Raw genomic sequence first — 26,789 nt, 5'->3', positions numbered from 1 at the left:
GCTTTTTAGAGATTCACATTTTGAATACAACTGATAAAAAAAAAAAAGTGTTTAACTGTGCGTGTCCACGCCTGATTTATTGATCTAAATATAATCTATTCAATAAAGAAAACTCCGCGTCATAATCATTTACCACAGTACTCTATAACAATTGTACCAGAAAAAGATATATTTAATTGTGGTTTGAAAGTTGTGCTCAATATACAGTAGGCCCTTCTGCCTCAGTTGTGTGACGTTCGATTTTTTAAGTCTGTTAACAATATTGAATTATTTTGAAACTATTCACTAATTCAGGAATTGATTACTTTAATTAAACGAAATAACAAACAAAAGTATATATTTGTTTTTGTTAATAAAAGATGAAAGTGAAAGTAACAGGCGGACATATTTTGCGAACGCTATTCTGATTGTTACAGTATTATTCGTCATCAATAGCGCAAATTCAACTCTAGCTTCAAGTTCACGAAACAGAGACAATTATCCTAACGACCAAAATAAACGACGGAATCATAAATAATTGCTTTATGTGTTAAGAATGATCACACACGCAAATACCAAACTTAGGGATTATCTACAAAGTGCGATTGTTTATTTATTTATTTATTTATGTATTTATTCATTATTATATTTTTAAGTAACATTGTCATTTACGTTTTTGAAAATGATACCCTTAATACATGCTTTATTTTATTCTACATCCACGGGCAGAATTGACGCACTGGAGGCTCCTTCAATCCGAAATATGGCGCGTCTTCTTTTGTTTTCTGTGCAGGGAATGAGACACAATACAAGCCTGCGCTACATTGAGCTCTTGTTATGTGGCGGACCTACTGAAACCTAGCAATATACATATTAAATGTGTTTCTCCTAATTGTGATCTGATCTCCAGTTACGTATTTAGCTAGTGGAATATTCGTGACGCTGTCTTTAACATTCTTCTTAAGTTTGAGTGCATGCAAGTTTTATTTTAAAGACCATAATTTATGTTGATTGTAATAGGATTATATATATATATATATATATATATATATATATATATATATATATATATATATATATAATCAGAGATACAGTGTTACAGGACATTCATATCCTTTATTTCCTTTTCAGACACAAGCCTGTACTTATACTGTATAATACAGATATCCAAATCATTTTTGTTCTTGGTCGCCATCTACTGGATTTTGCAAATACCTGACGCATGATTTAAATATTGAATCATGTTCAGTCTGTTTGCTAATGAATTACAGAATCCTCATATTAACCCTTCCGTCACTGCGTGTATAATTGTACCATGTTGAGGTTGCTATCTATACTGTACTTTATAATGCATATGTTTTATATGTGTGTGTTGTGTATGTTTCTTAGATAGGGTTACAACACTGCGTTTATAGCCAACGGTGCACGTCAATGAAGAGAAACCGAGGTGGTGTGCATAACGATTTACTGATGGAGTTCACGCTAGTACTCTCTCCTTTATGGATGTGACTGTTGGTGAGGAGGCATGATTTTAATCAGACATTTCCTAACAAGCATTAATCACATGTTGAATGGACTAGTACATAACCAACGTTAATCAACAGTCATCGATGCAGGTAAATGAATTAATAATATATTGGAGCGTTGTTCACCCTTTTGGGTTAAAAGAGCCGCGTCGACGACCACATTCCAAATGAATTCATTTACCAGGACAGAACCCTTGAGATACGCATCTCAATCACATCAAGAGGAGTATAAATTACAAAGTAACAACAACAAAACTGATTGAAATAGCAGTGATAACTGATTGAGATAGCAGTGATAACTGATTGAGATAGCAGTGATAACTGATTGAGATAGCAGTGATAACTGATTGAAATAGCAGTGATAACTGATTGAGATAGCAGTGATAACTGATTGAAATAGCAGTGATAACTGATTGAGATAGCAGTGATAACTGATTGAGATAGCAGTGATAACTGATTGAGATAGCAGTGATAACTGATTGAAATAGCAGTGATAACTGATTGAGATAGCAGTGATAACTGATTGAATAGCAGGTGATCTGATCAGTAGAGCAGGTGACAGCTAGTCGAAAGACCTGTCCTAAATGAACTTACAATCTCTCAATATAGAAACGAGCCCCAGGGGCTTCTTTCACAGAGCAGTTCTAGCAGTCTGCTAAATCACATTCGCTTCCATACAATTCAACAAAATAACACATGTATCCTTTAATCATATAGACTTCTTGCTAAGTGTTTTTTTTTTTTTTTTTTTTTTTAAAAACAGCTAAAAATACCACTGCTTGCTAGCTAGCGCGAGCAGTGCTTTGTGAAAATGGCCCCTGATTTCGCTCACATGGAATCTGGTTTAATAACCAAATAAACTCACTGCTTATATCTGTCGGCAATTGGCTTTTGAAAATGAGGTCCGGAGAGAAGATAAGCTGCTGAATTTGTAAAATGATCCTACAGTTTTTCTGCATTCACATGTAATTGTATTATTGTCTACCATCATTAATGCTGCCAACTATTTAGAAATAAACATTTTCATGTAAATATTTGATCATTATCATTGTTCTATAAAAGAAACAGTAATAATGTAATATATTTAAACATGCCCTGTCCTTATCGGGCTGCATTCTTTGATTTCAGTTAGCATCACTATTGTGATTTGGAATACACACAACAATAGCAAGACTTCAGCGATGATGAGTCTGAAACTTTACAGAACACATTGGACACGCCCCCAGTCTCTGTAGTAACCAATCAAATCTACAGCCTGTGGATTTGCTCAAAGGAAACTTCCTCTAACTAAACCGCGCATTTGTGGTTTGCAAAAAACAGTCATAAGGGGAGACAGATAGCACCTGTTAAGGTATTTAATTTAACTGTTTAAGATTGTCGCGTCCCCGAAATAAATAGCCAGACTACGCCACCTTATGTTTAAAGAAAATAAGGAATTCTGTTCTATTATAATTACCTTCTACTTTCATTGACACAGGTTCGAATTATCAAAGGGGAACAGCAACTAACCCACATCAAAGAACAGACCAGAAACAATATGCAATTCTTTATTAAAAACAGGTAATATTCAGAACTTGGCATTAGTATAGCACACCTCATCACTAACAAGGAAAGTCAAAGTAGTACAGTAAAATAATGTGCATGACCAGTCCTTATTCAATATTGCACTTGCCCTGGCTGGATTGTCGGTAGGGGACGTGGTTCCAATCTCCTGCCACCCCAAATTTCAAAACTGCTCAATTATCCCTTTCCCCAACAGGGGGCGCCACTCCACCACCGAGTCCAAGCCAACAGACTAATAACACCAAGCCTTCCCCAGAGTAAATTGAGTGGAGAAAGAAACGTTTCAATCTGCAACAGAGCAGGGCCTCCACTCTCGATCTAAAATCGGATATTGCACACGACACAGGTTTCCTGATAAAAATAAAGTAAAGGATCAGTGCACTTAAAGACATTTCAATTCATCTCAATTCATCTGCTAATTTATACAACAAATTAAAATAGTATAATAAAACCAGAGAGATTACTATTAAGCAAATTACTAATTAAAATTAAATCACAAACACATATCTATAACCATATATCAAGACACATATATCTAGATCTATATATAAATACACAGTATAATCTAGTAACAGATACAACCTAGCAGCTTTATGTAATTTAGCAACAGATACAGTCTAGCAGCGTTATATAATTTTAGCAGCAGATACAATTTAGCAGCATTGTCTAGTGTAGCAGCCAAGTATAATCTAACAGCATTTGTAGCAGTAAAATACAGCCCGGCATCAGTTTAATTCTGGCTGTAATGTAAGGCAGGGAACAAGGAAAAGACTCCGCTGAGAAGTTATAATAAAAAGTAACAATAGCTCAATGAGAAGGTGTGTGACTACTGCAGTTTAAGCATAATGCAGCACAACAAAACACTTAGCTGATGGATGACGACCCACAACTCCCAGTCCAGCGTCTTGGGCAGCTCTCTCTCTCAAAGTGCTCGTGCTTTTTACTTCTCTCCAGTCAACGCCGCTCAGCTGGTCGTCTTCAGCTCCTCACGTCCTGATTTCTCTTTAGCCTCGTTCCCAGTACACCAAGTGTCCCGTACTGCTGCCAACAACACCCCAAATTCCTCACATCCTGGTCCCATGCCGCTACCTGCAACACTCCGATCTCCTTGCTTTCTTTAGTCTTGTATCCGTTTTGTTCTTTTCTCTATCCCCGCGTTCTGCTTTCTCCCTATCTTGTTTCTGCCTATCTTTCTTTTCGTTCCGCCTTGTTCTAACTTCGTTTTCTCACTTTGTTTTCTGACCTCGTTTTCTGAACTGCGTTTCCCAATATCCTCTTTTTTTCTGTTTTTTCTTTTTCCTCCCTCTTTATAGTGCACAGCTGATTAAATTATTGTCCACACCTGCAATTCAAACAGTGATTTCAAGCGGTAGACACCGGTGGCGTTACCATAGGAACAGGTAACACAGCGTATACGAAAACGTAAAAGCAAAATAAATCAATACATCAATAACGTGCTTAAATTAATCATTCCAACAACACATTGTGAAAAAAAGGAAAAATAAATAAAACATTCTAAAAATCACAACAATATAATTCAATAAATCACATACACCTTTGTCACCCGTGACAAGATCCTTAAATGGGTTTTGGATAATGCATTGGCCTCTATATGGGCTAAATTACCAACGCAACCCCTTGCTGGCTTCTTACAGTTGCAATAGGTTTATTTAATGCCTTTGCCTTTATACTTCCTTCATAATAACCCCATGCATGCACACCTCAGGGAAGATTAGAAAACGATGTCATAGTTCATTAGTTAGTTTACAGGAGTTAGTTGTGTAAGGAGATGACATAGAAGAGATGGTATTGAAATGTAACAGCATTCATAAAACTCCATTTCAAAATGTTTTCCTTCTGTATTTAACAGACAGCAATGTGGATACACCGACGTAAGAAGAGATTCGGGAACGTGCAGCCAGACAAGTTCAGGAGCAGTGGAATGACCACTTGGATCGCTTTCCCTGTTTTTGTTCTAAAGACATGTTTCTAATAGCAACTCATCTGTGGATGACCTCCTGCAGCATTAACAGTGACCAGCCTGGACTCTACAGGATGTGGCATCATGGACCAGTCATATCTTCACATACAGTCAGGATGAGATGAAGCTGTTGAGTTGTGTGTGGAAGTTGTATCTAGATATCATGGCAGATGCACTTGACTGGGAGCCAGACAGCAGCATCACTAGTGACTGATAAATAAGTGTAAGGGTAGCGTCACAGCCCAAGCTGTTACTGGCAGGAAGGAGACTCCGAGTCAAGAAGCTGCAGTTTGAAGTGTAAAGCACACATTTATTAAACATAAAAACAGAAAAATTTAAAAAAGATTTAACCTCATCCCTGCCAAACTTACACTCATTTACATAAGCAGAGCTTTTGTCTTGCCACATTCTGTAAGGACTTGTATTAATGGATTCCATATGTTTCAAAAGCTGTTCTGTCTACATCGATCATCCTGAACTATTAAGCACTCAAGAGAAATACTAAAAGAAATTTAATAACATGTTTTGACTGGAAGTCTCCTAAGACCAAATGTTTGTCATTGAATTTTAAAATGTGTACCTTATGATTCCAATCATTAAGAACTGGTTTCTTTAAAAAAAAAAAAAAAAAAGTTTGTCACATATTAATTATTGTGTGTTGCCAATTATTAGTTAAAGGTGTTATTTTGTTTAATTTTATGGAAGTGAATGTGATTTTGCAGACTGCTAAAACTGCTCTGTGAAACAAGCCCCAGGGGCTCATTTATATATTGCTAGAAAATAAGACAGCTTGCTAGCTAGCCACCTAAGTGCTAGCAGTGCTTTGTGAAACTGACCCCCTGATTTCGCTCACATGGAATCTGGTTTAATAACCAAATAAACTCACTGCTTATGTCTGTCGGTAATTGACTTTTGAAAATGAGGTCCGGAGAGAAGATAAGCCGCTGAATTTGTAAAATTATCCTACAGCTTCTTTTGTTTTTCAGGTACAAGGATTTATTTTCTTTTAAATAATGTTAAGCACTGATTCACATACTGGTCAGCCCTCTCAACTCATCCCCACCCTACAGACAGGCAGCCTTTTAAAGAGCTAGCCACGCCCACATATTAACAGCATTAATTACACAAATAATTTAGTGCCGTTTCTTTTTATAACATATCTTTAAATAGTTACATCTATAAAACATCACATATAAAGCCTTATTTAAGTTATGTTTTTCTTTTTTATACTGTGCACTCGCGCACACAGTATTTTTAACAAGGCGTAATAGTACCTACAAAAATGAAAGTGTTTCATTTATTTTCTCGACGTTAAATATTTAGGGTTTTAATTATTACTGTTATTATGCAATATACCGCTATTGATATAAAACACCGTGGCTAACACTATCATACGGGGAGACAGATAGCACCTGTTAAGGTATTTATTTATTTTAACTGTATCCTTAACATGGGATAGTGTGTGGCATTTTCTAACCAAAATGAAGTTACCCGCAAATGAACTCTGAGCACCAAGCAACCAATCTGCGATGCACACGTGACCTGATGTCGCCAGTAGAGGAAGTCGAAGCTTACATTTCCGTTCCAGTGCAACGCCTAGTAGAACTGTTTCCTGCAATTTAACAAATTTAAATATTTTACGTTGGCTGCTTGAATATGAAAAATAATAGATGTTATTCGTAAAAGTATGCTGTCTTCATTTCTAGTAAGTATGGTGCTTTGTATTATTTTATTGCTGGGTATGTTGTTGCGTTCTTGCAATGCTTCTCTACATAATGGCGTAGGCCTTTATCGGTTTGTAAAAACGAAACCAATTTTGTGGTGCAATCAAGGGATCGTCTTAAAAGTGCAAGATTTTATCAATCAAAAAAAAAAATCCGCCTGGCGACATGAAAGTACATGTATCTGAACTTGAGCCCTGTGTTCCCCAGTAATTGTACAAATATTATCCCCTCTTGTTCGTACAGACTTAATAGGTGAATTTGGATTGTGTATAAAATTGACACTTTGATCTAATATGTAATCTAAAATCATAACTTTATTTTTTTGGATGCTAATTTAAGATCTATAACGCCACCAGTAATTTAATAACATTAGACTCACTTTGCAGACTTCACTAGAGCAAATTCATTGTGAGCCAGGATCACTGAAGCTGAAGTTAACCACCCTGGGGTGTGAGACTAGACATTTCTCAGACATTAGTTTAATTGTTGTCTTTTATTGAAGTGCATCAAGCATTGTAGCTCGATTGAATGCTCCTTTCTTTAAGTTTCATGTTCTAGTGTTGTATACACTGTGCACATACTAATTACCTTTCTGTTTCAGATGATTCTATTCTTTGTAAATATTAAAACTGCCGTTAGCTCATGTGCTCCTTCAGAATTCTTTGTGGATGGACAGTGTTGCCCCATGTGCAGTCCAGGTATGTGCGCATATTTTCTATTTGTGTGTGTGTGTTTATACATTGTCATAATATACATTCATTCAAGTCTGGGGGTATCGTTTGCATTGTTTGAACTGCTCCAACATCTACAATTCCCTCTGACGATTCCTAACTGAATCTGGAATTGGAGCTGACTGCTAAACTCGCTACTTTGTTAAACTGTTCACTCTTCTAATAATCCCCTTGATTTTAATAATCCTGGACCTTTTTGTTGTTGTTTAGGCTCTTCTGTATTCAGGGCATGCACACAGGACAGCATTACAAGCTGCATACCGTGTACACGCGGTACCTATACTGAAGAACCCAATGGATTACTTAAATGCTTTACCTGCAAAAACTGTGATGAAGGTACTAAAGTGAAAAAAATAAATTGATATACAAATATTATGTTGTTTTTTTTAATCAGAACAAACTGATATGGACTACTGAGTGCAAACTGTTCTGTATAATTGTAATATAATTGTTATCCCGAGTTAAACAGAGGTCTGCTCCATTCAGTGGATGTTTCTATAGAAGTTATTCATGTGCTCTTTTAATTGAGAATCACTGTACCACTCATGTCTCCTGCTTACAGCAGAACCCAATACTTACATCTCAATCGCATGTTAAAAAACAAACAGTATAATGTGCTGTGTATCTGTATCGTTTACATTCATATTTATATATTTTTCTTCAGCTTCGGGCCTCGCTGTTCTTCATAAATGTCAACTTCAAAAAAACACCATTTGTGGTCCTTTGACTGGATATTTCTGTTCTGGAAAAGCAAGGGGTGGTGGCTGTGATCAGGGTCAAAAACATACTGTCTGTAGAGCTGGAGAGAGAGTCAAGTCACAAGGTAAGAGCATGGGCATTGTTCCCCTTTTATATGCTGTTATAGGGCTACAAGCGCAATACAAATTCAAACAGAAGAAAGTAAATGAAATGTTTTATTATCCAGGGACTGCTGAATCTGATACAAGATGTGAAGGCTGCCCCGAAGGAACATTCTCAACAAAAGACATGTCATTAAACTGCACCGCATGGACAGAGTAAGTGCTTTAACCTGACTATTAGCTGTTGGGGGGGAAAATACAGTTCAGATTCTGATAACATTGGTATACATTTCTGTAATTGTCATTTTCTGAACCATAGTGCTCTATTCAAGTCTCTATTCCACATTTTAAAATTAAAAACATTGATACAAACGAGAAGACTTGGATTACAGTATTTCCTGTGGGGGTTTGTAAGCAAATCACTGCAACAGCCTGTCCATTTTAAACCCTGCCCTGAATCACTGAATCACTTCTGACATACTGTGAGATTGCTGTTGTCAAGGAGTCCAAATGGAACTGCAGGGAAGACAGTGTGTTTGTAATGTGTAGGAATACTAAACGAGAATGAACTAACTGGACAAGAAGTCAGGTCAACAATGCAAGTCATTTGGAACATCAATCATTCATGTGTGATTCTATTCACCATTTCTCCTTCTTTCTTTTCCTTACCAGTTGTGCATTAAATGACAAAGTGAAGTATACAGAGGGGAGTTCAACAGCAGATGTGCAGTGTCAGGAGAACTCGTCTGTTGGATTAATAGTTGGATTAATAGTTGGATTGTTATTTGTTAGTTTTTTTGTTGGTGCTGGAGTCTTCATCTATTTGAAGATTAAAGGTTAGTAATCGCTTTGGAAAGGGCCTCACCTGTATTTCATGTCATTATATTTTTAAAGTTACAAAGTTAAGCTGGTGAAATATAACAGGGCATGAAACTCTCACTAGCCCTGCACCCAGTTCTTGATTACAGAACTACCTTCAATGAAGTATTTCATTTAAATGAACAGGAGCCAGGGGATTGATGTTAAATACCGTGTTCCTCCCATAGGGCTGCTTGAGTAACTCATAGTAAACCTACAGAATTTACCAGGGGCATGATTGTACAAACTAAACATGTTTGCAATCAGTTATCTAAAAAATATACTTTGCGGTCAGCTAACTAAACTGATGATTTATTTTCTTCCCATTAGGTAAATTGTCACGTAATGTAAGTTGCCTTTTATGTATTGTCTTTTTATTTATATTAATAATTCTTTGTTTTAATGAATACATGTTACATAAAATATGAAACTGTAAATAAGATGTTAAAATAATCCGTAGATCTACCACAAATGAAAAAATGTTTGCTGTGCACTGCATTTTGTGGTCTGCATCATTTTTGTTGCAATACCTTTATTTTGTTGAATTTTGCAGCATGTCTAGTTTTGTTTTTTCTTGCCACCAAACATCATATTTCGTATATTACCAGTTTTAATGCTAAAATGAGTAAAAAGGCAAAACGGGTAGTATTTGACTCATTTTATATTTTGAAATATGTGTTGAAGAAAATAAGGACACTGAAAATTCTTAAATACACCTTGAATGTTAATAAAAACAACACTTTATCCTTTCTTTTTTATAAAGCAATCCTCTGAAACAGAAGATAAAGAGACAGAAGGACGTGTTTTACCAATACAGGAATCAATGCTTCCAGCACCAAATAATGCAAACCACAGGTAAGTACACACTCCTGTTTACATGCACACACGCTCCAGAAAATCAAATCTGTCTTCCTCTTACTGGCGTCAGTTGTGAGGTTCTAGAATGACGTACATTGTCAGGTTTCTATTTTATTTTAATGGCTTGCAGCACCTTGATCTGGTCCTGTCGGAGCGCAGAGGCTAAGCAAGGGTGGGTCTGGCTTGTATTTCTATAGAAAAAAAAAACAGTAACAAAATGAAATAAAAAATAAAATAAAAAAAGATCATTATTTGAAGAAAACAGCATTAATCCACAACATTTAGAATAGACGCCCTCCTTGTGACCTGCTTCATATAAAGACTGGATTAAGACCATTTTACTTTGTTTGCATGAAGGATGGATTCCAATTCATTGACTAAGTCATTCACTTTTTCCAGGTCAAAGGCAGCAGCTCTAACACGTTGTCTTCAGCCAAAACATGATGATCGATCTATCAGACTCCAAGTCAGCTGAAGGTATTGATGGTGAACTGGTTTTGTTCAGACGTGACCCCAAGAACAGCACGGGGTTGGCTCTTCGGGTTGGCGCGTCCCCGTCGCAGAGCTGGACTCATCTGGAAAGGCTTACGGATCGGCTTCTGATACAGTTGTTTTCATTAGGTTTTTACTTTCCAGTCATGAGACAGAGACCAACCAACTAAAATGCCCAAAATATTGTAATAGATCATTTTCTTACAGAGTAACATACATGTTTTGAAACATCATGTTACATTGTTGCTTCTTTGTAAGCTATTTGTAAGTTAGTATTCATAACTATTTCATTTGTATTCTGTCTTTGGGCAAATACCAGTTTGTAAACTCCTACAGAAACCCACGCTTTCTTAAGAGTGCCCAGAGAGCAGTAGACTGAGTTTACCAACAACGCACCCCGAATCTCGAATTTACAGATCTATTGTTTTTGCTTTAATTTAGGTTTGGCTTTTGGGTTTTTTTTGTTTGTTTTTTAAAAGCTGTACATTCTGTGGAGTAGTGGTTAGGGCTCTGGACTCTTGACTGGAGGGTTGTGGGTTCAATCCCAGGTGGGAGACACTGCTGCTGTACCCTTAAGCAAGGTACTTTACCTAGATTGCTCCAGTAAAAACCCAACTGTATAAATGGGTTATTGTATGTAAAAATGTGATATCTTGTAACAATTGTAAGTCACCCTGGATTTGGGCTTCTGCTAAGAAATAATTCTTACAATATTATCAATGTTTTACTACAACTTTTTTTACTACAGTGGTTAAAGAAAAGGGCTTGTAACCAGGAGGTCCCCGGTTCAAATCCCGGCTCAGCCACTGACTCATTGTGTGACCCTGAGCAAGTCACTTAACCTCCTTGTGCTCCGTCTTTCGGGTGAGACGTAGTTGTAAGTGACTCTGCAGCTGATACATAGTTCACACACCCTAGTCTCTATAAGACGCCTTGGATAAAGGCGTCTGCTAAATAAACAAATAATAATAAAATAATAATAACTTATGTACATTGTCTATTTCACTGTAATAGTGTTATAACCCAGTCATTGATTTTTTTTTATTTAAATCGAACAAAGGTGTGTGGTGTTTTTTTTTTTTTCTTATAAATGCATGTTCTGGTATTGTAGTACAGTTTGTATATATGTAAATAAAGGACCACATTGTATACCAAATGTTTCAATGATAAGGTATGTTACTACTAAAGTATATTACTCCCTTACAAAACAATACATTTCATACAGGGGTCAGGATTAAAACGTCTCAGTATTTATTTATTTATTTATTTATTTATTAATTTATTTATTAATTAATTAATTAAATGGCAGAAACCCTGTAACTGGCACTGCAGTATTAAAGAGTTGACGAATTCTGACTTTCTAAACTCAGGAACTGGAGAATGAGGAAATGGAAAAAGGGTGTTGGCTGGGCAGCATGTTATTATGAACTTACACATTTCAAACAGGGATACATTTAAGCAACGAAACTGCAAAAAACAAACATAATTACTATGCGAACATTGCCATTCTTTTTAGAGATTCGTACTTAGCTTGAACACTAACCAAAGAAAACTGATTAAAAAAAATAATAATATTGAACCGGGCGGGTCCACGCCTGACTATTTATATAAATATAATCTATACACACATTAATGTCCATGAAGAAAAATCGGCTTCATAATAATTTACGATTGTTGTTTATATAACAGTTATACCAGAAAAAGTATTTAATTGCGGTTTGAAAGTTGTGCATAAATTATACAGTCGGCCGTTATGCCGTTCCTGTGTGACGTATGTTTTATTTTTCAGTTGTAAACTTAACAATACTGAATAATTTTGAAACTAATCACTAATTGAGAAGTTAATGTAAGTCACTTACACAAGTTAAACGTTTTAAATAAAAGTAAACAACAAACAAAAGTATATTTGAGGTTTGTTTTGTTAATAAAAGGTGAAAGTGAAAGAAACAGGAGGACGTATCTTGCGAACGCTATTTTGATTGTTACATATATCCGTGATCTATCTTGCAAAATTAAACACAAACTTCAAGTTTACGAAGCAGAGACAAGCTTATCAGAACGACCAAATAAACGACAGAACCATACATACGAATTGTTTTATGTGCGAATAATGGTTACACACAATTAAATTAAGGGACGGTCTACAAAGTGTCGTTTTTTAAAATACCGTTATATAACATTACCTTTTAGGTTTTAAAAAATGATACCCATACTACATGTTTGTTGTAAATCTACATGCACACAAGGAAAGAGCAGTACCGTAGTCTAACGGGCAAATTTTACTCACAGGAGGTCACTTCAGTCCTTTATCTGCCACAGTCGCCGATAACTCAGGTGTGTCGTCTTTGTTTTCTGAGCTGTGAATGAAACGCTTCAACAGGCTGCGCTCTTGGTAGGTGGTGGGCCTCCTGTTTGTCATAATTTTGATCTTATCTCCAGTTACGTATTTAACCAGTTGAATATTTGAGACGCTGTATATATATATATATATATATATATATATATATATATATATATATATATATATATATATATATATAATGAGATAGTGTTACATGACATTCATATCCTATATTTCCTTTTCAGACACAAGCCTGCTAACTTTTATTTATTTATTTATTTATTTATTTATTTTTAGACGTCTTTATCCAAGGCGACTTACAGAGACTAGGGTGTGTGAACTATGCATCAGCTGCAGAGTCACTTACAATTACGTCTCACCTGAAAGACGGAGCACAAGGAGGTTAAGTGACTTGCTCAGGGTTAACTTACTGTATAATACAGATATCCACATCATTTTTTTGTTCTTGATCGCCATGTAGTGGATTTTGGCATGATTTAAATATTGAATCATGTTCAGTCTGTTTGCTAATGAATTACAGAATCCTCATATTAACCCTTCCGTCACTGCGTGTATAATTGTACCATGATGAGGTTGCTATCCATACTGTACTTTATAATGCATATGTTTTATATGTGTGTGTTATATTTGTGTCTTAGATAGGGTTACAACATTGCGTTTATAGCCAACGGTGCACGTCAATGAAGAGAAATCGAGGTGGTGTGCATAACGATTTACTGATGGAGTTCACGCTAGTTGTCTGTCCTTTATGGATGTGACTGTTGGTGAGGAGGCATGATTTTAATCAGACATTTCCTAACAAGCATTAATCACATGTTGAATGAACTAGTACAGAACCAACGTTAATCAACAGACATCGATTCAGGTAAATGAATTAATAATATATTGGAGTGTTGTACACCCTTTTGGGTTAAAACAGCCGCTTCGACGACCACATTCCAAATGAATTAATTTACCAGGACAGAACCCTTGAGATACGCATCTCAATCACAAGGGGGTGCTAGAGAGAGCGGCAAGAAATAACATTATACAAATCAATGGCAAAAAAGACCAGCGGAGTTCTGAAAGAGGTGCAAATAAAACACAGACACAAACTGAATGAAAAGGTAAGAATGCTACCATGTAAGTGGAAAAGAAAAAAAAGAGTAGAAAAAATACAGAAGTTTTATTTCCATATTAAATTGCATTAACGGTCTTAACTAGCTTTTAAATCAAATGACATATTTTGGAGCTAGCCCTAATATAATGAGTCCTCTCTCTCTCTCTCTCTCTCTCTCTCTCTCTCTCTCTCTCTCTCTCTCTCTCTCTCTCTCTCTCTCTCTCTCTCTCTCTCTCTCTCTCTCTCTCTCTCTCTCTCTCTCTCTCTAATCTAATCTAGAATAGATTACCTATTTAAAAACCAGCATTGTGCCACACAAACCTCAGTTCGTGTGTCTGTGTTTGACGACACCTTGTTGTGACTCATTTCGAAAATAAAACAAAAAGTTTTGTATTCTAAAGCATAATTGCTTTTTCCCAAATGTTGTTGATTAGTTCGCTACCTGCTCGGAACTCTGTTAAGATGAACTCCACTTTGCCGCTTTGTTTGATGCCGGTGAGTTTATCAGTTATTGGATTACCCAATTATCATTTTACTCAATTTGATTGTTTTCCCTCGTTGGGACATTTCAACTTGCAAGTGAAACTTGAAACCGTGTAACAGGTGCCGCTCCGCACATTTTACAAGGGAATTATAAGAGGGGGATCGTTGTTTGACATTCTCAAATATTTCGGCTAAGACTAATTTATTACCATTTTAACAAAAGCGTCTCCAGTCTACTGCAGGTCAAAATAAATCTTACAAATGAATGGCTACCGGTAGGCAATTTTTAAAAAGAGAAATATTCGGGAAAATACATAAATAATAACATCCGTTGAAAAAAAATTAACGAAATGTTGTGCTTCAATAACATATTCTAAATTAATGACGACAAACGAAACCGAAACAAAAATATGTAATCATTATTAATTGCGTATGCCTTTTTTTTTGTTCCAGATAATCATAGTCTTGCTTGTTGTGTCTCTTTCAATTGCGAGTGCCTGTCGATCTGAGGAATACGAATTAAATGGCCAGTGTTGCAGCGTGTGCGAAGCAGGTATTTAGATTCAAATATAGGCTATCGTTTATCACTTTAATAGGTATTATTGTTGTTAATGAATGTGTGTGTGTGTGTGTGTGTGTATATATATATATATATATATATAATCTATCTCTATCTATCTATCTATCTATCTATCTATATACATACACCATGTTATATATTGCTTTTTCAGGCAGTCATGTTTCACAACATTGCACAGCACTGCAGGAGACAGAATGCACTCACTGTTCAAATGGCACATACATAGATCGCCCCAGTTGGTTAACAGAGTGCCGAACATGTAAAGTATGTGATTCTGGTAAGAAAAGTTTTTATTTTTGTGTGTGCATCCTTTACAAAATATATTGTCATGGTTGAGTGCAGTTCCCATAAAATAAACGACCCCCCATTTAGGATATACTTCTGTAATGATGTATTATTCCAGTAAGACCGACCCAAAATCCGGTTTCATTTTGCATTGACATATACAGTTGCTTGCTTTCTCCACCAGTCTTGGGCCTGTTTGTTCGTCACCAGTGTAGCCGTGTGAAGAACACTGTCTGCAGCTGTTTGAAAGAGTTCTTCTGCCTAGATGGAGACGGGGAAAACTGTCGTCTGTGTAGGAAACGCAGAGTCTGCCAACCAGGACAGCGCGTTAAGATGCAAGGTAAGGGATCCCGTTGCTGTTTGCAGTTTAATACTATTGTGATGTTTTGTATAATACATTACTGTACCACTAGCAGATCACATTGCACCCCTTGATAAGAGACATAGGCTGCCATTGGCTTTCAATAGGTAATCTCAAGATATGAGGTAGATGGAATTACCTAGGTCTCTCTAGATCACAGAAAAGTGTTTTCGTGAGTTCTATTCAAAACCGTTTGATAATTCTGTGAAACGCTTGTTGATGTATTGAACAATATTGGTTCTGTATGCTGGGTTTAGGATGAAACCAAAGGGTACTTAATCAGGGGTTCCAGAATGGAACTGCTTAAGAGTTCCAAACATTAAGCATCCAATTTGGAACCCCCACTGAGGGGATCTTTTAGAACCCATTGTATGGAACCCTCTATTGATCAGTATATAAGATTGGTTCTATACGGAACCTAAACACAAGAAGGGTTCCAGATAGCAAAATGTTATTTGTTTAAAGAATAGACCTCCTTTTAAAAAAGGGGTCCCGAATGACAGCAATAACAGTACATGTAGAAATATTTAACAAGACTAATGTTTCAGATGATGTTGTTTTTAATAGTAAAAAAAAAATCTATTGTGATGTGCAGGAACTGAAAACTCTGACACAGTTTGTGAAGACTGCCCCAAAGGGACTTTTTCAATTCAAGAAATGTCCTTGTCCTGCACACCCTGGACTGTGTAAAGTGCTAGTATTCATCAGTAAGGCCTCGACATCACAGGTCTATTGAACTGTATATGAAAAAGTGAGTTCAACCACTCTTGAATGAAAGGACTTGTCATACTGTGTAAGACCTCCTGTTACCTGCTACTGATTTTTGATATGATCCCTAAAAACCAGATAGTACTGATAGCATTATAAATGCCACTTTTCACGTTGTCAAGGGATTCGTTCAACATAATTCATTCTTTTATTTCTGTGTTTCCTTCATAGTTGTAAGTCAGGTGATAAAAATGGAAACTCAACAACGGATGTTGTGTGCGAGGAAGAAGCTACAACGCCATGGATTACCATTGCTGTAGCTGGAGGAGGAGCCCTTCTGCTGTTAGGACTCCTCATTGGAATTATGCTTACAATGAAAATAACAAAGCTGTTGCAGCTTAAATGCTGTGCAAATCATTTACCAGGCGATCACGGTGGTAAGTGAAGTTCACAAAAATCTTGTCTCTTTGAAAACCATGCAGTTTCATTTCTTAAAGTGAGCCCTAATGCATGCAAGTCAGTCTGTGTCATAGCAGTTCATGTGTACAGTGTGTTTTTGGGTGTTTTTTTTTTTAAATAGTAAGTCAGTATGCTGTTTATGGTGTCTCTTAACACATTGTAAATCACTGGGACCAGTTTGTGCAGAGCGAACCACTCAAACTGCATGAGATGTCATCTCTTATATGAATGAGACACCCTACACATGACATGTTAATGATACAAGTGCTGTAGATGTACCTGCAGCTACATATGAAAGTGTGACATGTGGTCCCTCTACTGCGACCCTGTCTCTACATTGCTGGGGATGATCACCTCTTTATCTGTAAATTAAATATTGATATCAATTTTTGTATTTCTTTTTTAGATCCAAAAGGTGACGCAGAACTGCAAAAGTTTACGGAGAATAAAAACTAGCGCTCGTCTTTACAGATGATTTTCACTTATTATTGAGCATTTGATGGAAAGAAAATGTGTAGGATCTATGTTTTTATGCTTATGTTAGATTATTTTGTCATAATTTATTTAAAAAGTGGTAATTTAAAATGCATTCGATGGCTACTGTGTCGGTGATTTTAAAACCTGTATCACGTGATGAGAAACTTCACTTTGATTTCAACAATGTACATTTTAAAATGATGACGATGCAATTTTACCCGAATGGTTACAATATGCCTGGATGGCAGCTCTGAAAACGGCATCTGCCAAAGAAGACACATGGTGATGCCAGGGAGTTTGTGTAGTTATGGATGTATAACACATTGACAGTGCTGTGGTGTGCAGTCCGAATTCAAATACAACAGAGTTTGGTAGAACAAGAAAAAACACACTTCCTTGGTTTTATCCCTCCAGACCTCCAGATGGTGATCATATGATTAGGAAGTGGGTAGTGCTTCAATTCAACTGGCATTGTATCCGTGAGGTAGCGCAAATTAGTTCCTATGCGCGTTTGGGGGCGGTTCATTAGATCCGGATCGTGGAGATGATCAGGGGGTGTATCTCCCTAGGTTAGTGTGTTACTGTACAGGGCAGGACAGGCCAGATTCGTGTCGGGGGAGGGTTGAAGTCTAGTAGTAGCGAGGGTGTAGGAGGGTGAAATGTTCAGTGTGCAGCTGAAATTAACATCCTGTTGTGACCGCGACTGGGCTTGTGTTTAGCCGAGTCTTCAGTGGAGAGAAGATAGGTCGGACCACACTGAGGATCTGATTGTTTTCGTAAGCATTTTTCAGATTATATTGGTTGAGAATTTTTTAAAATATTTTTATAACGTACAGAATTTAGAAAACACAAGACAGCCGTGCTGGATGAAACCAAAGTGCACAAGAAAGGGTCCAATAAAACTGGACTTCTATCACAATGAACTGTCTGGCACGCTATTATTAGAAGAACGACGGAGATGTAAGAATTGAAAGGAACCGACTTTTATTAAAGTGAAGATAAGTTGGGGAAAGTAAAAATAACTGGATGAAATATTAAAGGGGTGTTGTTCATATGCGAGAGGGCGACACGAAAGTAGTGCGATTTAAACAAGGGTGCAACAAATGGGTCGGAGCAGGCTTGAGATGGCTAAACAAAATAGCGAAGCGAAAAAGCGGAAGGAAATGAAAGAAATTACTTTTAAGTTACTTAAGTTATAGAATAATTAGAATATGAAACTGTCTAACGGCGAAGATAATAAATAGAGACACGAGGCTTTGGGAAAAACAACTTGACAAACCAAAACAATGCTTTAAATAATGTTTCGAAAAAATATCTGGACAAGAAATATTTCACCAACACACTCAAAGATGCGTAAAATAAGTCTGAAAAGCACATAGTGGATTTTGACACACTTGTGTTGTTGTCACCTGATCGTACCTACCTGCCTGCGTCTCTGTCATACAACATTATAATTAGTATCTTCTGTTATGTAACCCGTGCCTACACAACCTCTCGGGGAAATTAATAAAACCAGACAAAAAGAAAAGAAGAAAATAAAACAGGAATTGGTTTTAGTTTTTTTCAACATGGGGAGAAAGAAGAAAACCCTGCATGACTACGCGGCGGAGTTCCACGACCTGGCAGTGAAGAGACACGTCGTGGAACAGCACGACTCCGGGGAAAGGACACGAGTGGAAATACTGTACTGCAAATCCTGCGAAGTACCGGTGAGGGTCCGCAGAGACCGGATACTCGAGCACCTGGCGTCGGCCAGACATTACCGAAACAGGAGGCTAATCAAGCAGCAGTGGGATAGAAAGCCCGTACTCGTGTAAGTGTTTACTGCTGCAGTATTTGAGAATGCACCTGATGGCACAGCACAGAGCAGCCCATGTTTATGCTGTCCCTTATAAAACTCTACCAAGGTAAATTTGGAAAGTCATTTTGCAGTTTCCCCATGCTTATCTCTTGGTTATATAATAGTTTACCAGGTTTTTAAATATGCTTTACGTACCTCTGTGGACTTTATAGTGCTTGATTACACATTGCTATGTTTTTACTATGATAAACTTTTATAAGGGGCTGGGTTGAGTCCCTATCCCTGTACACACAACCAGCTTCACTGAAACTGGGAGAAATTAATGACAGTTTAATGTACTAAAAATCAAAGACTTTTCTGTCAAAAGCTTAGTTGTAAAACACAAATATAATAATTTGTATACATTTTTTTTTTATCAGTAAAAGATAGTAAATATCTTTCCATTAATAATTTTTTTTTGTCCCAATTGCACCTCTTTGGGATTCCATGCATGTGTCTGCTGTTCCCTCAAGGTGTAACATTACCAGCTTTGAATCTCTAGCACCTCCTGGATTGAATGTGCTATAAAAGTTTATGCAGTGTTGCAGGGCTTGATAGCAACAGGTTATAGGTAAAGGGCTCGCAGTAAAACCTGGGATGGCTCACGCTTATATGCACGGCAAGTCTTCATTTCTGTCATTCATTCCAGGTTGCACTGTGAGCCTTATATTAGATACAAGAGTTTACAAGCTCCTCGAAATAAACTTCTGATGAATCACAGTTTGCATTAGCTGTGCAAAGACGTCAAACATTTAAAACATGACATTGTTTGTTCGATGGGCTATTCAGCCTAGTTGTTCAAACTTTTCAATGATTTTTTTTAAAGAGCGTGTTTCGTAGTGAGGGAGGGTCGAATGCTGTCGCTGGATATCAGTGGCTCTGTTCAATTCGGCTTTTATCCTGGGTAAACTAGACTAGGTATTTAGACTGTCCTGCTGTAGGAGGTCTGTTTTTTATATAGTTGTCGGAAGCAGACACAGCAGTTATTTCCTCTTGTGTCTCTTTTTACTGAGGGCCACCTAGCATAAAGCTCAGAGCGGCGCTTCAGTGGAAAAATAAGTGTTGTTAACTTCACAACACTGGTGTAAAAATAGCAGGAATTCAAAAATATGGTGCAACTGGGGGTCACTTGGTAATAGCGACACTTTCAGCACCATTTTCATCACCTATTTGTTTCCATTCCAGAAAGTAGGGCTATAGGTTAAAAATATATTGGTGTGTGTAAATGTGCTTCAGCGGTCTGCTGGTAAGGGACAAAAATATTATAGATTAACTCGTATGAATCACTGAGCTCTTTTTGCACTAGCGGTATTTAAACAGGGAGGCATTAAAACAAGAAGAGATGCCTTGAACACTGTGGCTGGTCCCGGGGGCTGTGTCTGTGAGCGGGGAGGCTGACACTGCCAGGTGTTTGGCGAGGAAAATCCTGCCAGCCGTTAACAAACAGTTTAGGAAGAGTAGGAGGGGGGGATGCAGAGCTGGGAGCAGCAGCAGCAGCTTGTTCAGCAGCGAGGAGCTCTTGTCTTCAGAGGGATTGCACTCAGGAGTCGGGATCAGCCTGGGAGCAGCCTCCCCAGCTCCAGCCTGTCCTGTCTGAAGGAGCAGCGCCACAGGGAGGGGAGGTCACTGCTGCTGGGGAGCCGATAAGAACAGGGGGATTTCTCTTTTTCTCTTTGTTCTGACCTGTCTAGCCGCCCTCTGTTGCCTGGCGACTGAGGTACTGTGTTTACTCCAGTGGCTTTAAAAGTAAACAGAGTGTGGGAGATAAGGTTTCTCGCTTTGCCTGCGGAAATGAATTCCCTCTTTTATTCTGCAGGACACACTACAGGCAGTTAGCACTCCGGCAAGTCGGATATTGCATTATTAATGCACAGATTAAACTGAGCCTTTTCTACCGCTCCCATTTGGACTGTTATACGCAGTTCTGTCTGAAAGCACACCTCAAATTTCTTTTTTATTATCAGAGTATATTTGTCAGACTTTTTGTGGAACGCAGTCTATCATGAATGAGTTGGAGAACAGGGTTTGGGGCTCTGGACTCCTATCAGTTAAACAGTACCAATAGTATAGTAACCGTGCTGGCTGGGGCAGTGCAGCAAGAAATGACAAAGCGCACACACACTGACTCTGCATTTAATATCTTTAAAATAAAAACTTGCATCCCAGTGGGCCTCCTACTTTATGCAGGCATGGTCACTTTTCAATTACAGAATAGCTACAGGTAATTCTAAAAATGGCTTTAGCTAAGCTCTGTTGTTCACCCCTATTTTTAAGCTCTTGCTTCACCAAAATAAATGATAAAAGTGCTGTTACTTCCTCTACTGCTTTTCTGGTTGACTGGCTTGCAATGAAGCCAGACAGAAGAAGAAATAACAAGGTAAACAAACCACAGATGTGAAAATATTCAGTATTATACCTAAAAGTGGACTGTACCAAGCAATGCAAGAGAAATTACATGTTTGTTTTTTTTGGCATTTCTTTACAGATCAGCACCGTCGGACCTCCATTTACCCGTCAAACTTGGCTCGTCTTCCCTGACCTCTCAGCCTCCCCTCCTAACGGGCACTCCTGGCTGCTCCGTCTCCTCCTGCTCCAGCAGCCTCCCTCCCCCCTCTCTCCCACTCCTCTCCAGCAGCAAGAGCTCCACCTCTTCTGCAGCCACTTCTGAGGCCACACCCTCCACCTCAGACAACCAACCACAGAACTTCTCCAGTGGGCGTGTCAGGAGCCCGCCTCTCCCTGGCTGGGCGAGCAATCCCTGGCTGGAGAGGACGACCAATAGCATTGGGGTGCGGGCGGGCGCAGGGGGAGGGGCTGGGCTGGGAGTTGGGGTGGGGCTGGCTCTCTTTGGGGTGAGCACTGGCAGCAGGGCACTGTGCCACAGTCTGGTTGTAGAGAACGGCTGCCAGCTCCTCTACATAGTGGAGGATCAGCGCTGGGAGTTGGAGGGCGTCTTCAGCCAGGAGCATCTGACCCACACCAGGGTGCTGCGATCCCTGGACACCGACATCGTGCTCAGAGATCAGTGGTAGGCTGGGTTCACACAGCATGCAAGGCCTTTTGTAGTGTGGCTTGCTTTATTAGTAAATGCTACTGAACTGTATCCTGCTTTCAGTAAAGCTGCCACCTTACTAAGAACTGTCCAATAGCTCTTTGGCAGTATTATGCTGATTGAAGTGTTGTCTGTTAAATCTGCATTCTGGTAGACACTCCATAGAAAGATGGGTTGTCTTTCTTTTTATTATTGTGATTCTTATTGTTTTTTTGTAGTGTTTCGGGGGTGGTGGTTTGTTCCCCTCCAGATGAAGCCTCAGTAATAGTTCTGGATGCCTTGCGAGCAGGTGGGTGTGTTAGCCTGTTTTTATCAGGAGATGCAACCTTTACCTTTAAAAAGCTAGTGCAGCTGCACAGTAATTTGACTGTTCCCCATGCTTTTCACTATACTACGAATATACCATGCTTTACCATACATCTGATTTACAGTGCTTTACCATAATGTCGCTTTTCTTTATCTGTGCTATAACCACGGTACACCACATTAAACCTTTACAAGGGTAGCACCACACGTCCACTACACGTCCGTGAAGTCTCTGTCTTAGAACACGCTTGTTGTCAATTGGCAGAAACATTTCTATTTTTGTTCTGCGTTTCTTTGTAGACTTTATATTTACATATATACACATTTTGGTCGTGCACTTCAGTGGTGCTGTTGAGACCTTATCACTCACCTGTCTTTCTCAGGTAAAGGGGTGTTCTGTGAGAAGCTGCCCAGCCTGAACAGACACATCGCGGAGTCGTGTTTTGATGAAGCCAGCCGCTGTGGAAAGCCACTGGTTTGTGGATTTTTCAAGTAAGTGTTGTTCTCTGCAACTTAATTCCAGATCAGCCACATGTGTATCACTAGTATATATATATAAAAAAAATCTCTGTTTGTTTAGGCGTTTCGACCCAGCCTTGCAGTTTCTGTACAAGAGGGTCCATGAAAATGAAACGCTGGGTAGAATTCAGAGGATATCGACTGTCAGCAGAATGTATCCCCCTCCCTCAGTGGCAGCGATCAAATCCTCAGGTATGGAGCGGTTCAGCCTTTCGATAGGTTGACCACATTGCTTCACACCGCAGTGCATTCTGGGACTTGTAGTCCTGCTTAACATCGAGGAGGGCCATTTGATTTAAAACAAAAAACAGCTTTGGTGTCACATTCATCCAGACTAGGTTTGTATCAACACGAATAAAGGAATATAAAATGAATTTCATCTTTACAGATTTCATTAAACAATTATTCATTGGCAAACTCGTATGGCACTTAAAAGTGCGTTCTGCCTTTGTGATTGCAGTAATGATGGGCATGTCTTACTAACAGCTTCCTGTTCCAATCCTGAGATGGTTTTTGTTTGACTTGAATACAATGGATGGTTCGAGTAAACCTGTTTTGGTCCGGTAAGGTGCACAGTAGATTTCAGGGACACTTTTGTAATTGGACGCCTGTGGCTTTGAATACCAACGTTTATTTTGAATCTATTTTCAAGCTGTGTTTGTTTTTGAGATGACATCCTCTATTTCCTCATACCGCCTGGCTTCAATAAGAGCATTGTGCTCAGTGAGCCCAGCCTGCAGCAGGAAATGGCTCTCATTAACACCGCGCAGGTGCATAAAGAAAGCAGGCTTTAACCAAGGGTAAACAACCCCGCAGCCAGCAGCGACAGTAACTCCAGTCTAGTTACAATGCCACCATAAATGCTGGATTTGTTTTATTGCACCTATTGCATCTGATTGTGTGCAATAACGCGATGCTCTTTGTCCTGTTTACCTGGCAACCCCCTGGCATGGCTTCATACTGCTCTTTGTGTCCTAGGTGGGATATTCTACAACACAGCGGTGCACGATATTGACGTCATCTGTTGGTTGCTGGGAGAAAGCGCCCCAGATACCATCTTTTCGCTCGGACATGCATTCTGCAGAGGTATTCTAAAGCAAACCAACTCCTGTTTCTTGTAAAAAAAAAAAAAAAAAGATTTGCATGAATTCGGTATTTGTAAATGTGTACCATTTGAATAGGACAGCTACAAAATCTTTAGAGCGCACTTGGATTGCATTGATGAGGGTGAAAGTGACCTCTGTGCTCCGTCCTTGCAGAGATGGCTGCAGTGAAGGAACCTGACTCGATCTCTGTCAGCATGAAGTTCCCTAGCGGGGCCATCGCCTCTCTGGACACCAGCCAGCACTGCAACAAGAGCTGTGACCAAAGACTGGAAGTACGTGTCTGACCACCGCACTTAAAGGGTTCATTGAAGCTTGCCTGTGCGTTGTGTGTTTGATGTAGTAACCTGCCAAACATGTCTCTGCAACGTCTCTGACTCAAGCTTCTTGCATCTGTGAAACGGTCTGATTTACTAAAGCGATATTATTTATCCAACGCTGTTTTAAAATCTCAACATGATGTCGGGAGGGGGGAAAAGACATCGGGGATTGAGTCGATCGGCACTGTTATATATACTGTCAAGCTGTTTTAATAACAGGATAACAGAATTCGCCTAGAGCTCTTCCTTCGTAAGCTCTAGAGGCACGGGAAAAGCCACCAAAGCTTTCTAGGCAGTGCTTTTTCAATGGTCTCTCTGTGGCTCCCCTTTCCCCAGGTCCACGGGACAGAGGGCTCCCTGCAGATGGACAATCGCAACCCCCTGGGCATCTCGGACCACAGCACCTCGGCGGCTCTCTGTCTGCAGGACACTGCAGAGCGCTACAGAGATGCCTACAGAGAGCTGCTGCGACATTTCCTCAGGACTCTCAGAGGTTCGTTCCGGGGGAGGGGGAGGGTCTTCCTCAGTTCACACAGCTCTGTAAACCTGCCGGTATTAACAAACCATACACTGCTGATTGTAGGGGATGTGTCAAGCTTCCCTTCTAAAATGCTTATCTAACGCGTTCATGTTTGTTTCGTGCAAAAGTATTTTAAGACCAGTGGTGCAGTCCTAAATCTGACCAGCACACCTTCTAAAATATTGATTTTCTTAACCAAAAGTTATTGTACTACAAATTCACATTTTATTTGTAGACTGAACTTCTAGTAACACATATAATAGACAATGCATTTATCTAATTTCTGCAAGTATTTCCACGCAGTGCCTTTCTCGATCTTGTCAGAATGCTTTACTTTCTTTCTTTGTGTCCACAGTCGTAGTGGATGCACTGTTGCTGTCGTCTTCGTCATCATGTTTAGCCTTCTTAAAGAAGTAGTTTGTAATAGAAGTTGTTCCTGATGCTCTTTTCATTGCATCGAGAGGACTGCTGACTGAATCAGACTGGGGATGTCTCATGTGACTGTCTGGCTCGACTACACCACTGCTGCCTATTGAAAATAGTTCCTTACTTTCATTTTTAAACTCTTCCATTGGGAAGTTCAGGAACGTCGGAGGAAAGCTTAAAAAATACTTCTTGTCTGAAACAAACGCTTCATTTAGGGCAGAATCGATTTTAGAGAATCATTTCCTAATCGCTTTTTACCAGATGCTTTAACGAAGATGGCCCGTAAGATCTTGGAACTGGAAACAGTGTTGAATAATGATTCCAGCAGGACAGTGCTAAACGTTCTATAGAATAACCCTCCTCTTCCTCTGTTTCTCGTTGTTCCGGCAGGAAGGGAAAGCCCTTTCTTCACCAAAGAGCAGTACTTGTGGACAATCCAGGTGGCGGCCGCGGCAGAGCAGTCGTGGAGGAACGGCTCGGCTGTGGACCTGCGCAACGAGGCTCTGGACACCACTATCATCAAGACCGAGGTGCAGTGAGGGGCAGCCTGGAGCCACGCAGCCTGGAGCCACGCAGCTTGGAGCATTTCTGATACTTGACAGGAGACTTTTTTGGTTTAAAGCAGTTGTCACCGTTCTGTACAGAGTTAATCATTTTTCTGTCTTCATGAGAGACTTATCCCTCACTCTTTTCATTCAGACATTTATAAAGGACAAGGAATTTCCAAATTGCCTTTTTAGGACACATTCATTTCAATGGAAGTCAAGCTGCTGAACTTTTTGTCTTTTTAAAAGGTTCCCCAAATTAAGGCTTTTTTTCATCTCTCTTTTTTTTTTTTTTTAATAAAATCAGACCATGCATTCATCAGTAGCTGTGTCTGTATCTGTGATCTGTATTTTAGCAATGACTACTCCCAACCGTTCAGTATTCTACAATACTGCATCGCCTCTTGGCCAGTCCTTACTTTGATTTAAATTTTTTTTTTTTAATGCATTTTATTTATTTATTTGCCTTGAATACTGAATCCCATGCAGAGCTTTCTAACCCTCCTGACACAGTATTATAGAGCTGAAGATGTGGTTGCGTTGTGAAAACTTGTCCTTCTTTAACTAGTTAACCATTTATGGACCAAGCATTTTTTTTTGTCCTCCTTTTCCATAAAAAAATCACTAAACAAGAAAATAGCATTGAAGGAATCAGTCTCGGAACTCCATTATTACAGAGCATACGCGATTTGAGATCCACGTGTCTTGTGAAACTTAGACTGGAACTTCAGTGGTGAAATATCTTGTGCCTTAAGTTTTGTCAGATGCACACAAAATCCAGGTTTACTGCACTGCTGTAGCTATAGTAACGACTGCAAAATAATTTGAATTC

General features: G+C 38.9%; 3 protein-coding genes across 8 annotated transcripts in view; all 3 read left to right on the top strand.

Moving 5' to 3' along the window:
* LOC117425014 (thrombospondin-2-like) overlaps window positions 1-5,943 on the top strand; it is a 40,802-nt gene extending 34,859 nt beyond the window's left edge. The window contains exon 11 of the mRNA XM_058993107.1: window positions 4,939-5,943. Coding sequence (XP_058849090.1) covers window positions 4,939-4,964 — 26 coding nt within the window. The 3' untranslated portion in view covers window positions 4,965-5,943. The remainder of the gene's footprint in view (window positions 1-4,938) is intronic.
* A 649-nt stretch (window positions 5,944-6,592) lies between these two features.
* LOC131698822 (tumor necrosis factor receptor superfamily member 14-like) lies at window positions 6,593-11,668 on the top strand. The gene is made up of 9 exons (XM_058993112.1): window positions 6,593-6,754; window positions 7,375-7,471; window positions 7,715-7,840; window positions 8,169-8,327; window positions 8,430-8,520; window positions 8,977-9,140; window positions 9,493-9,509; window positions 9,926-10,017; window positions 10,420-11,668. Exons 1-9 carry the CDS (start codon window positions 6,737-6,739, stop codon window positions 10,493-10,495), a joined length of 840 nt encoding a protein of 279 aa, XP_058849095.1. The 5' UTR covers window positions 6,593-6,736; the 3' UTR covers window positions 10,496-11,668.
* Window positions 11,669-13,741: 2,073 nt separating this feature from the next.
* LOC117425804 (myo-inositol 2-dehydrogenase-like) lies at window positions 13,742-26,282 on the top strand. Of its 6 annotated transcripts, none has more exons than XM_058993094.1 (16): window positions 13,742-13,980; window positions 14,408-14,468; window positions 14,910-15,009; window positions 15,188-15,313; window positions 15,506-15,661; window positions 16,278-16,368; window positions 16,622-16,827; window positions 17,256-19,139; window positions 21,652-22,194; window positions 22,437-22,507; window positions 22,908-23,016; window positions 23,105-23,235; window positions 24,022-24,129; window positions 24,303-24,421; window positions 24,803-24,959; window positions 25,803-26,282. In XM_058993094.1, exons 8-16 carry the CDS (start codon window positions 18,895-18,897, stop codon window positions 25,949-25,951), a joined length of 1,632 nt encoding a protein of 543 aa, XP_058849077.1. In that variant the 5' UTR covers window positions 13,742-13,980; window positions 14,408-14,468; window positions 14,910-15,009; window positions 15,188-15,313; window positions 15,506-15,661; window positions 16,278-16,368; window positions 16,622-16,827; window positions 17,256-18,894; the 3' UTR covers window positions 25,952-26,282. The 6 variants fall into 6 exon arrangements, with proteins under 6 accessions (XP_058849077.1, XP_058849078.1, XP_058849080.1 ...); XM_058993095.1 differs by having other exon boundaries at window positions 16,278-16,433; XM_058993097.1 differs by lacking the exon at window positions 14,408-14,468.
* Window positions 26,283-26,789: the final 507 nt, after the last annotated feature.

This window comes from Acipenser ruthenus, chromosome 20 (genome assembly GCF_902713425.1).
Source record: "Acipenser ruthenus chromosome 20, fAciRut3.2 maternal haplotype, whole genome shotgun sequence".
Taxonomy (NCBI): Eukaryota; Metazoa; Chordata; class Actinopteri; order Acipenseriformes; family Acipenseridae; genus Acipenser; species Acipenser ruthenus.
This window is presented reverse-complemented; position numbering and strand designations above follow the sequence as displayed.